Source organism: Arvicanthis niloticus, chromosome 1 (assembly GCF_011762505.2).
Source record: "Arvicanthis niloticus isolate mArvNil1 chromosome 1, mArvNil1.pat.X, whole genome shotgun sequence".
In the NCBI taxonomy this organism is placed as follows: domain Eukaryota; kingdom Metazoa; phylum Chordata; class Mammalia; order Rodentia; family Muridae; genus Arvicanthis; species Arvicanthis niloticus.
In genome coordinates this window covers 87,426,530-87,438,605 of record NC_047658.1, presented here as the reverse complement: position 1 = coordinate 87,438,605, position 12,076 = coordinate 87,426,530, and the positions used below count along the sequence as shown (strand labels likewise).

The window sequence follows — 12,076 nt, the reverse complement described above, 5'->3', positions numbered from 1 at the left end:
GTTCCTCTGACTGCTTCCACACCCAAGGGCCTGGAGATTGGCAGTGGTGCAGGGAGAGGTGGTGAGAGACTATGCCTTTCTGTTCTTCTTTAAACAAAAAGAAAATAGAGGAGGAAGATGAGGAGGAAGTGGGGTCTTTATGTAAAATAAACCACCTCCACACCCTGACTCTATCATCACCAAGGAAACTAGGGATGGACCAGGCTGGTTGCCTAGGAACAAGGTCTTTCTTGCTCACATACCAGCTAACTAATGTGTCACAGTATCTATTCTCTTGGGATTAGTGCTCATTTCAGTTTGATTTCAGGCAGAGTGATGCCTATAAAGTCAGAGAGAGGAGGAAGAATCTATTCCTCACACATGGCCAAATACCCACCTGGTAGAGGCAAGGAAGGCAGGTATGATTATAGCTCAGTGTCTCCTTGAGTGGCTAGGTTCACAAACATAAGCATGCATGCACACATATACATGCATTTGCACACACACTGCATAGTGAAGACAACTCCAAGCTGGTCCCTCATGCAGACCAGCTCAGAGATCTCAACAACTTACTCATCCCATCAGCTCATAAAAACAAGTTAGTGATTTCTATAAGCCTATAGCCACTCTTCAACTTCAGGGATCATCACTATAAGTAAGTTAGCCTTGAAATCCTATGAGAGGAAGGAAGAAGCCTATAAATGTATTGCCCAGCTGGTTCTTAGGGCTAGAAGAAAAGACACCCTCTCTAATTATGAATTCATGGGATATTTCTCCATGCCGTCTCAGGTTGAGATGATACTATTGACCTAGGGTATCCTAGAAGCCTGGAATGAGGCCCCAAATGTCATATTAGAGATGTGTGAGCATTTGGGGTGACTGTATTGCAAAGCCTCTGGGTCTGTCCCACCCTCACCCTCATGAGTTTCAGAATAGCTACATGAAGTCATATTTATGTAATATTTTTATATATTGGCAGTTGTCTTAAGTGCTGACCCTCTCTCATGTTCACTGTTTGTCTAAACACAGTTACATTTAGTCCTTGTCTTAGTTAAGGATTCATTGCTGTAAAGAGACCAACTCTTAAAAAGGACAACATTTAATTAAGGCTGGCTTACTGCTTCAGAGGCTCAGTCCATTATCATCACGGTGGGAAGTGTGGCACTGTGCAGGCAGACATGATGCCGGAGGAGCTGAGAGTTCTACATCTTGATCTGAAGGCAGGCAGAAGGAGACTGTCTTCTGCAGGCAGCCAGGAAAAGGGTCTCTTTCCACAGAGCATGGAGACCTCAAAGCCCCACCTCCACAATGACACTCTTTCTTTAACAAGGCCACACCTCCTCCAATAATGCCATACCTCCTAATAGTGTCACTTCCCATGGGACAAGCATATTCAAACCACCTCAGTCCTCATAAGTGTTGCAGGCGATATAAGATACTATATCATACAGATTGTCCAACTAAGACACAGAGAAATTGAGCAACTTTAAAAAAAAAAGCAGTATTTGAGCCCAGATGTATCAGTTATTTTTCTCACTGCTACAACAAAGTACCTGGCCAAAGCAACTGAAGAGAGGAAGTGTTTTTCTGGAAGTTGACAGTTTAGGGGTTCAGACCTCCATGGTGGGGAAGATACAGCAGCAAGAATGTGTAGCATCTGGCCACACTACCTCTGCATCCAAGAAGCAGATAGCAGCAGACACTGGTGCTAAACTGCACATCAGTTAACCTAACGTAGGTAATCTTTTTAAGCATGCCCAGAAACTTGGTGATTTTAGATCCAGCCAATTTAACAATCAGTATTAACCACTATACCAGGCAATCTGATTTCAGAATGTACACATGCAGTACCTCTACTCCCTGAGAGAAGGCAGTTCATCCTTTCTTGGGAAAAAGAAATCAAAATCCAGCTTGTGAGAGCTCCTACTACCTGCAGGCTAGAAGTAGGCCAGAAACATGTTGGAACCTGAAATACTGTGGAGACTGGGGACCTTGACACCATCTTCTTCTAACTGAGGAGTCTATGGGGATAAATAATTCTGATGACTTCGTGTGTGTGTGTGTGTGTGTGTGTGTGTGTGTGTCTGTGTCTGTGTCTGTGTCTGTGTCTGCTTGGTGTCCCATTAGCTCGTGATGTGGTAGCCAAGCTGGCGAACGATCATATCAACAGTCTAAATGACTTCCAGTGGATTTCACAGCTGCGATACTATTGGACAGAAAACAACGTTCATGTGCAAATGATAACCACAGAAGCCTTGTATGGCTATGAGTATCTGGGAAACTCCCCCCGGCTGGTGATCACTCCTCTCACAGACCGCTGCTACAGGTAAACTCTGGAGCCCCAAGCCAAAAGGACAAGGAGAGAATTCAGGAAGAAAAGGCACTGGGCAGGAAGGTCGTGGTATCTTGGGTTCCTTACTCTCTTGGCTTTCAAACTTACATTTCAGAAGTTTTCCCTTAGTCGTTAGCACCAACTACAAACAGGTATGGAATTGGTTGGAAATGGCAACCCAGTGGGAATCCCAGTATAGATTAATGTATTGGAACCAGTTAGCAGAACATTGGTGTGTGAGTGAGATAGTCACATGGTGCTTAAGCAGAAAGGTCAGCAATAACAAAATTCAAGGTGGTGCCTGGAGAGTCCATCGACATAGAAAAGACCACAAAGGTCAAGACACAGACAAATAAGGCTAAGGATGTGGCTATGAGGGAGAGAGGTTTGACTAGCAAGCAGACTAGGCCCTTCATTCCATTCCCAGCACTGCAAGAAAATAAAACCAATAACCCCAGGCAGGGTATCCTCCGGGCTTTGCATCCAGTCCAATAGAAAAAAGTGGATTCTCTCAGCCAGTGCTTGGTTACTTTCCTTTCAGTTCCTAATATTAGGTCCCTGTGTTATGTTAATTTTCCAATGTTGTTAATGTTTGGATTTTCTTAGCTTTTGTATTTTCTCTTATGGTACAAATTACAGACTATTACTTCAATGTATTATTCTTTAAGATTCTTTAAAATTTTTCAATCATGTGTTTTCTTTTTATATCATATATTAATTATAGAATACAACAGGTTTTGTTATATTTTCATACAAGAATATACTATATTTATGAACACCTTGTCTCTCCAACAACCTCCTCTGATCCTTCTCCTCTTCCTAAAGTAGTCTTTCTTCTACTTAAATATCTAAATTTCTCACACTCGAAAAAACATGGTATTTGTTTTCTCTGAATCTTGTTTATATTGCATAACATGATAGTTTCCAGTTCCTTTCATTTTTCTACCAATAACAAAACTTCATTCTTATAACTAAATAAAATTCTGTCTTGTTATATACCACACATTCTTCATCTACTCACCTGTTGATGGACACCAAGGCTGATTTCTAACTTTGTTCTCTAAATAGTATCACGATAAACATGGACATGCGAATCTCTCTGAAGCACATTGGCTTCAGTTCCTTAAGTGTCTGCCCAGTAGTTCTGAAGTTCTATCATACAGCAGTACTTTCAGTTTTTTTGAGGAACATCTATACTAATTTCCAGAGTGGCTGCACTGATTTATCATTCCCTACCGTGCGATGCGCTACCTCGCTGATAAGGAGAATGCCACACTCAGGATTCTTCTGACAGCATTTATTGAACAGCTCTTCAAGATGGAGAAAAGGGGAAGGACTCCGAGCTCAGAAAGCCCGCTGCTTAAATAGAGCTTTGGGAGACGTGCAGATCCTTCATTGGCTCAAATCTTTCATCCAATTGTCATACTAGGTTTTCGCGCCATGTGCAGGTGCATTCTCAAGTAAAGCTTCCGTGAAGAACCAGGAAGCAGAAGCCTGCGCCATCTTGTAATGGCAAATCGGCTCCTCACACTACCGATACTGTATGAATGTTAAATCCCCCTATCCTTCCACATTAGTCCCTGCCAGCACTTGCTGTTTTTGTTTCTTGATGACAGCCATTCTGATTTGAGTGAATCCAGTATAGTTTCCATGTGGCCTTCCTTGATGACTAAAGGCATTCACCCTGCCCTGCCTCTTTGGACACTTGTACCTATTTTGAGAACTGAGTACTGTCCATTTATTTATCCATTTATTATCAATCCCCTGTTTTCTGTGATTTGTTATTTAATTCATCACTCATTCATTCTGCTGATTGTCCAGTAATTTCCTTTTGCAGATACATTCTATCGCACAGCCTTCAGCTTTTCAGCATATTATAAATGACACACATGGTAGAGTGATTATGACAGTAGGACAAAGTCCATCATCTGACATAACTATCATCCCCCTCCCTGTGCTGGGAACAGCTATAGTCTACTCATTCATCAAACATCCTGACCACCATATACTATTATTAGCTCAGTCATGAAGAATAGTCATGTGTTGATGGTCCCTTTGCACCATGCATGACATCAGCCCACCCCAAATCTAATTAGGGCTGTGGAAACAAGTTCAGAAAATAACAAGTTACTGTGTTACTGAGGTTACAGAGACTTATACTGAGGACTTTGAGATCAGTTTCCACATCATCCATTTCTAACATCTGTCTTATACCTGCCAGGCACTATATTCATTCCACTGAGGATATGAGCTGAATTAAAATGTGGTTCCTAAGCTCAGGTCATAACCCAGTGAGATGCATACCATCCGTTGTCTCCATTCCATCCGTGTTGATGAGCTTTGGAATGTAGCATTGGAGTGTTTTTAATTTCTATTTAGTTCATTTAGATCCAAGTATTTCATTATTCATTCAGTCATTCTTTCAGGCAACTGTGTGTAGGTGCCCCCTGCCATTCACCAAGTACTGTGTGGGGCTCAGAGATCACAAACCATTTTTCTTTTTACAAAGATTGTGCATTGATCATACAACTGAAGGGGACATCTAACTATTTACAGAATTCAAAATAAACAAAACCCAGTTTCTTGTGTCTCAGGACTTACATAACTAAGTTGCTGGATTCTTTTTTCCTTTCAGGACCCTAATGGGAGCTTTGAAGCTGAACCTTGGAGGTGCTCCAGAGGGTCCAGCTGGGACAGGCAAGACAGAAACCACCAAAGATCTGGCTAAAGCTTTGGCCAAGCAGGTACTTGTTTCTACCCTTTCTTCCTACCACTCCACTCTCTGGACCCCAAGAGTATGAAATTCAAGGTGATTTAGCTTAAAAGGCAAAGTGAGACCCTAGTACATTTGGTAGAATGAAAGAGAAGTGTTGATCCTGGCTTCTGGTTTTGGTTACTCAGCTATAAGAAATCTAATTCTGAATCCTCCCTCTTTCTAGTGTGTGGTCTTCAATTGTTCTGATGGTTTGGATTACAAAGCCATGGGGAAGTTCTTCAAGGGGCTGGCCCAAGCTGGAGCATGGGCTTGTTTTGATGAATTCAACAGGATTGAGGTAACACTCCTTCTAGAGGACATGACAGAGGGGTTGGACATGAAGGGGTCTTTTTCTGGGCTCTCAACTCTTAGTAATAAAGTCTGTGTCTTCTGTATGGCCCTTGTAAGGAGTTAGTATTTAACACACTAAACCTGAAGAGTCATAAGGAGACAGCATGTGTATTCTAAACACAACCAACCTTCCTATTATATTCATCCATCACTGACTCATTCAGAAGTTATCTGGGGCTAGTGCATGTCAATAATTGCATGAGTTCACAAGGCAAAGAAATGATCTCAGATGGTTTCAACACAATAAAAGGAATAAAAATTAAATGAAACAAACAAAATATGATGTAAGTCTAAAGTAGTGGTTTAAACAACATATCACAAAAGAATGGGTAATTAATACTATTTAGATAGAGAATGAAATTCAGAAATATAAACATGAGTTTTCAACTGGTGGATGCTGACCATACACACACACACACACAGAGAGAGAGAGAGAGAGAGAGAGAGAGAGAGAGAGAGAGAGAGAGAGAGAGGGGAGAGAGAGAGAGAGAGAGAGAGAGAGAGAGAGAGGTGAAAGAGATTTTTCTTTGCTTTACCAAAGCCCTAATTCATGGTCATCATTTGGAACATAAAGCTCTAGTTCTCAGGTAGCTGAGGTCCTTTCTTGCTGAGTGGGGGGTGGGGCACCTTAGCTGTGGATTCTCTCCACAGGTGGAAGTACTGTCGGTGGTAGCCCAGCAAATTCTCAGCATTCAACAAGCCATTATCCGGAAGCTGAAGATGTTCATTTTTGAAGGCACCGAGCTCTCACTAAACCCAACCTGTGCTGTCTTCATCACCATGAACCCTGGGTATGCTGGCAGGGCTGAGTTGCCAGATAACCTCAAGGTAAATGTCGACATTGATTTATATAGCATAGATATATTTACAGTGTAGTAATTTCTAGATGTATGCCACCAAAGATCTCATAGATAGCCCAATAGTAGAAATGGCTAATATTTCTCAGCTATAAACAAGGTGAAAGACTAGTGGAATGACAATGGCCCTAAGATAATACTTGGTCCCAGACTATCTTCCCAACAAGGTCTCACAGTGAGGAGAGATAAATACATAAACACAAATGGCAAGTGGATAGCAGTGAAGCTACAGTAAGAGTCAGTGTTTCAATTATCTACAGAGGTCAGACAAGCAACATAAAGAGAGGTAGAGAGGTAAGCTAGGCATGGTAAAGACAGGTGAATGCTGAGGCAACAGCCACCTCTTATCATCAACCTTACTGCTGCTGAGAAGGACTCTTGCATTTCATTGTTTTTCTCTAGGAAAGGATAGAAATTTAGCACTGTTACATGAACCCATCTAAGTTTTACATCCTGGCTTATGGCAAAAAGACAATTACTATGGTCAAAGATATATACTTATGAAAGAACACCAAATTTCAATGTGGAGAAATCTGGCAAACCTAGAGCAACCCATGTCCATCAACCCCCTTTATTATCAAACTGGTAAAGCCTAAGTTGTTTCCTTTAGAAAGCATGCTGTTCTAACCTATTAGAGCAAACGCAAGGATATGTATACTCGGCGCTTATTGGTGATCTGTCCTGAGCTACAGCCACTGTGATATCCATAAGCCCTGTTGCTAGTGGAAGAAGAATAGTGCTTTAGAATGGGAAGTAAGAAAGGTAAATAGGCTCTCTTCAATAGGAGATGTACATAGATGGTCTTGGGATGCTGCTTTCATGAAGGCACAAACCCAAGGAATATAAGACAGTTAAGTCTTCTATGGAAAGAATGTCTTATACCCAGTTGCTTGAAAAGAGTGATGAGAGAGAGAGAGAGAGAGAGAGAGAGAGAGAGAGAGAGAGAGAGAGAGAGAGAGAGAGACTTCTAGGCCTACTTGTTTATGGATTTCTCTACCCCTTAGATGGAAGTGATGAGAGATGTAGCCACACCCTTCATCACAGACTTTAGTACATGTTGCTCTACCTGCTAGAAGTGCATTATGATTAGTATCCAGGAAATCTTATTAAGACCACTTTTCTTTGAGTAGAAAATAAGCAAGAAGATCTATCAGGCATTCCTCCCCTGTAGGTTGACATCCTTGTTTGCTTTCAGTTGCTGTGATAGAACATTGACCAAAGCAACTTGTGGGAGGAGAGTGCTTATTATGCATACACCTCTAAGTCATGGTCCATCTTTGAGGGAAGTCAGGGCAGAAACTCAAGCAAGAACCTAGGAGCAGGAACTGAAGCAGAAACCATTGGAAGAACACTACTTACTAGCTTCCCTGGCTTACTTAGCTACCTTTCTTATATAGCTCAGGCTAGGGATAGCACTCTCACAGTGATCTGGGCCCTTTCACATAGATCAAAAATCAAGAAAATGCCTCCATAGACATGCCCACAAAGCCAGTCTGATAGAGGCAATTCTTGAATTGAGATTCCCCTTTAAAAGGTCTGTCTAAGTTAGCTGACATATGCTAGTGAGTGTCAAAATAGAATTTGGACCTCCATGTCTCTTTTTTATACCTAGTTGTTGTAACCACTCTTTGCACCCACCTTAGCCAATAGCCATGTTAGACCTGCACAAGAAACTTACATGAGACAGGCATTATAGGAAGTAGTAAGCAATGGTGTGAGGAAGTCTGAGTTAGTCCTGGTTCTCCAGCTAATTAACTGTAAGAATCATGCAAGCCCCTTTTCCTCTAAGTTCTAAGACAATGATAGAGTAGCTATATTTATTGATTACTAACTATGGGCCACATTTGTTTGTGAATACTTCACTGATACTATATCATTTATTCTCAGGATATTTCTATGAAGAGCTAGAGCTATTAGTTAATTTTGACAAGACTGAAATTTAGTATTCTATAACTTGCTCAAACTGATCTGCATCAGAACAGAAATCAATCAGATTTTGCTTTATTTCAGAATTCTTGTGTTTTGGTCTTGCATTCTCCCCCACCCTTCCCTTCTCCCTCTTACCCCAGCCCCACCCCCTCTGGGCCCCCACTCGCTCGTATGAGGGCATCAGATCTCATTACAGGTGGCTGTGAGCCATCATGTGGTTGCTGGCATTTGAACTCATGACCTCCGGAAGAGCAGTCAGTGCTCTTAACCGCTGAGCCATCTCACCAGCCCTGGTCTTGCATTCTTAAATGGCATCTGACATCCTACTGAATTCTGGGAAGTTGAGTAATGCTATAAGATGTCTTCAATTGACAAAGTGTGAAACATAATTGTAAAATCAGTATCTAGAGCCTTCCGTACAGCAATGATACCCAATACAATAGCATGTAACTTGGTCAAAGTCAGCACAGAGGTTGTCTGTCTTCTGGCCCTTCCCTTGACTGTCACTGGGTTGACTGGATGATCACATGACTTCTCTTTGTCTCTGTAGATGTGCCTTCCCTAAGCATTTATTTTGCATGCTCTTGTTCTAATTGATCATTTCGTTTCCAGGCCTTATTCCGAACAGTAGCCATGATGGTGCCAGATTATGCTCTTATTGGAGAAATCTCCCTCTATTCTATGGGATTTTTGGACTCCAGGAGGTATGTTACATTTGTTTTCCAGTGAGTCCAAGAGAGCCCTAAAGAGCAATGTTTTTTCATGTGTGGTAGATTTGAGGTAGATCATTGGGAGAAAAGAATAAAAACTCAAGAAACTTTATTCTAGCTGACTTGAGAACATATGGCCTTGGCTTTGCTCCTAACTCCATTCCTGAGAACAGGCCCAGATACTCATGACAGGGGTTCTTCTAGCTTATACATACCCAAACACTGTCTAAAAACTGTAGCTACTCATATCCTTCCTGCCCCTCATGCTAACACATCTACCCCCATAATACTGAATGGCTTAAAACAAGACTATAAAACATAAAATTATTCCAAAGTGACAGAGAGAAATTCAGTATTATTTAATTAATTAAACAATTTAGTTAAAGGGTAGCAATATAACATTTGTTGACTCCAACTAATGGAGTTATCTCTGATTCGGGCATCTCCCAGTTTTCCAAGGCACTCAGTGGTCAGTGTCTCTATGTGTGCACGTGCATACTTACAACAGCACACACCAAGAGCTATGAATCATTATAAAATGGCTTATACTGGCCCAGCCTAAGTTTTACATTTGTTTTTCATTATTGTTGTTGTTTATCTTGTCTTTCCCTCGATTTTATTGTTGGAATGTCTCTACATTTATTCTTCATACAGAGTGTATAGGTGTTTTTTATTTGTAGCCTAAGAATTTTTCACAGAATATATCACCCTTCCTTGGCAAAAGGCTTCCCCCAAGCAATAGGTTTATATTTTCCCTATGGTAGACCTGGATCACATTGTTTTGACTATTCAGTTCACCATCTGTCTAATGCTAAGCCCTGTGCTACAGTGTGAACAAGTCTTTTGTTTTTTTTTTTTTTTTTTGTGTGTGTGTGTTTTTTTTTTTTTTAAGTGAATCCACTTTCTAAAGGGAATCATCACAAGGACAATGTGCTTAAGTGTATTAGTTAGGGTAAACCTGATGTCCAAATCCCGATGGCAGAGCATGACAAGTATTTGCTTTGCACTCATTCAAAATTGCAAATGGATATTTTTAATCATGAGCATTGCTCCTCACTGGGAGAATTGGGAACCTGGGATTCTTACAGCATGGCTACATGAGCCATGTAGCATTTTAATACAAGAATTAGCATTCTTGTATTAAAATACAAACAGGATATCAAACAATATTGTAATGTCACAGGAGAAGGTTAATGTTCCCCAGTAAACCTTACGTTTGCTCTTCAGTGATTGACACAGTTAATTGTTTGATTCATTATTTCAAGCTTGTATATGTCTCCACATGTATGCATGTATTCATACACACACATGGAGCACATAATGTGACTTCATTAGAATGTATGTTAGATATTTGTATTTGCTTGCTTTCATCCTATCTTTGAAAGGAGTTTGTTTCCTTAGTTCATTATGGTGATTCTGGTGAAAAGACTTGCTCACTAAGTCCAGGGGCAAGCGTAGTTTCTTAAGGGGCTACAATGAGGACCTACAGTCATGTCTTTGCCCTTGTACAGTCTTGCCCAGAAGATTGTCGCCACCTACCGCCTGTGCTCTGAGCAGCTCTCTTCCCAGCACCACTATGACTATGGCATGAGGGCTGTCAAGTCTGTGCTCACAGCTGCAGGCAACCTTAAGCTTAAGTACCCTGAGGAGAATGAGAGTGTTCTGCTGCTCCGGGCCTTGCTGGACGTCAACCTTGCCAAATTCTTGGCTCAAGATGTCCCCTTGTTTCAGGTATGCTGTCTTGGGGCCTTGGTCAGGGACCCAGGCTCAACTTTGGATAATAAAATATTTTCTTCAGCACGTCCCCACATCTTCCTCCTCTTGGCACGCTTTCTCATTCTAGCCATCCACCTTTGAGAGAGTGTGTCAGTGCATGCAGAGACCCAGGTTAATCGCAGGTACCATTGCCTAATGTGTTCCTTTATTTTTAAAGTTGGATTCTCATTCTGTAGCTCTGGCTGACCTGGAACTCTAGCCTCAGTCTCACAAAGATCTGCCTGCCTCTGCCTCCTAAGTGCTGGGATTTAAGGCACAAGCCACCACGAATGATCTTCCACCATTTTTTTGTTGTTGAGATCTTGTCTTGCACTGAACCTGGAGCTAACCAAATCTGCTAGAATGGCTGGCCAGTAAGCTTCAAGACCCCACCAGCCTCTGCCTCCCCAGAGCTGGGATTACTGCACATGTCACCACATCTAGCTTTTTACATGAGTGTAGACCCAAATCAGGCCCTAAAGCTTGCACAGCAAGCAGTTTGATGACTTAGTCTTCCCTAAAACTAACATTGTTTTCCCTTCATGTTAATAATAGTGAAAAAGCAAAAAGCCCTATTTAGTTCCAAATTTTAATAAAATTTTTTCACTATTTGCTTTAAATCTGTACTATGGGTTTTATCTAATGGAATTAGGTTCTTTTATAACTAACTTAAAGTCTATCTTCTTTATCAGGCTGTGAATGTCATAAAGACAGGACTTGTCCATCTCATTAGTTTGTGGCATGACCAGAAAACAGCACTGTGGGCCTGTCAAATCTCTTCTGGCTTCTAAAACTATTTGGGAGGGAAATCATGGTTCATAAACTTGGCATTTGTGATTTTTGGTCCAGGAAAAAAAATAAATGTTCTAATTTTTCTAACATTTCTTCTGTTTGTAGATCTCCTTATAAGAGAAGGTGAGCTAACCCAACAGGTGTCTCCCCACCCTGTCCCCATTTCTCCTGAATTCTTGTATTACAGGGAATTATCTCAGATCTGTTTCCTGGAGTTGTTCTTCCAAAGCCAGACTACGAAGTTTTCCTGGAAGCATTGGACCAAAACATCAGAAATATGAAGCTGCAGCCAGTACCCTGGTTCATTGGGAAGATTATCCAGGTTAGTTTCCTCTGCCCAAGTGTGAGTATACCTATTGTCTGCTAGAGTCAGGAACTAGAAAGACCTAGGGCAGATGCGAGCTGGACCAACAGCAACCTGAGTAGCGAAGCCTGAGTAGCAAAGGAGCTGAAAGACCCACTCGACAGTCTCTCATGCCACCACCCTTTGCTTCTACGAGATAAAGTGTACGTCCCAACATTTACCTAGGCATGGGATGGCACGTGCAATCCCCAGGAGGTACATTTGTAATCTCAAAACAGTAACAACAACAAAGCAAAAGAAGATAAACACCAG

The 12,076-nt window shown here is 41.4% G+C and overlaps 1 protein-coding gene across 3 annotated transcripts in view; it reads left to right on the top strand.

The window, feature by feature from the left end:
* Dnah3 (dynein axonemal heavy chain 3) overlaps nucleotides 1–12,076 on the top strand; it is a 161,497-nt gene that overhangs the window by 63,776 nt on the left and 85,645 nt on the right. For all 3 annotated transcript variants that reach the window (XM_076941759.1, XM_076941761.1, XM_076941762.1), the window contains 7 exons: nucleotides 2,107–2,305; nucleotides 4,947–5,055; nucleotides 5,251–5,364; nucleotides 6,069–6,245; nucleotides 8,816–8,907; nucleotides 10,425–10,644; nucleotides 11,648–11,782. In XM_076941759.1, the coding sequence (XP_076797874.1) occupies nucleotides 2,107–2,305; nucleotides 4,947–5,055; nucleotides 5,251–5,364; nucleotides 6,069–6,245; nucleotides 8,816–8,907; nucleotides 10,425–10,644; nucleotides 11,648–11,782 (1,046 nt within the window). The remainder of the gene's footprint in view (nucleotides 1–2,106; nucleotides 2,306–4,946; nucleotides 5,056–5,250; nucleotides 5,365–6,068; nucleotides 6,246–8,815; nucleotides 8,908–10,424; nucleotides 10,645–11,647; nucleotides 11,783–12,076) is intronic.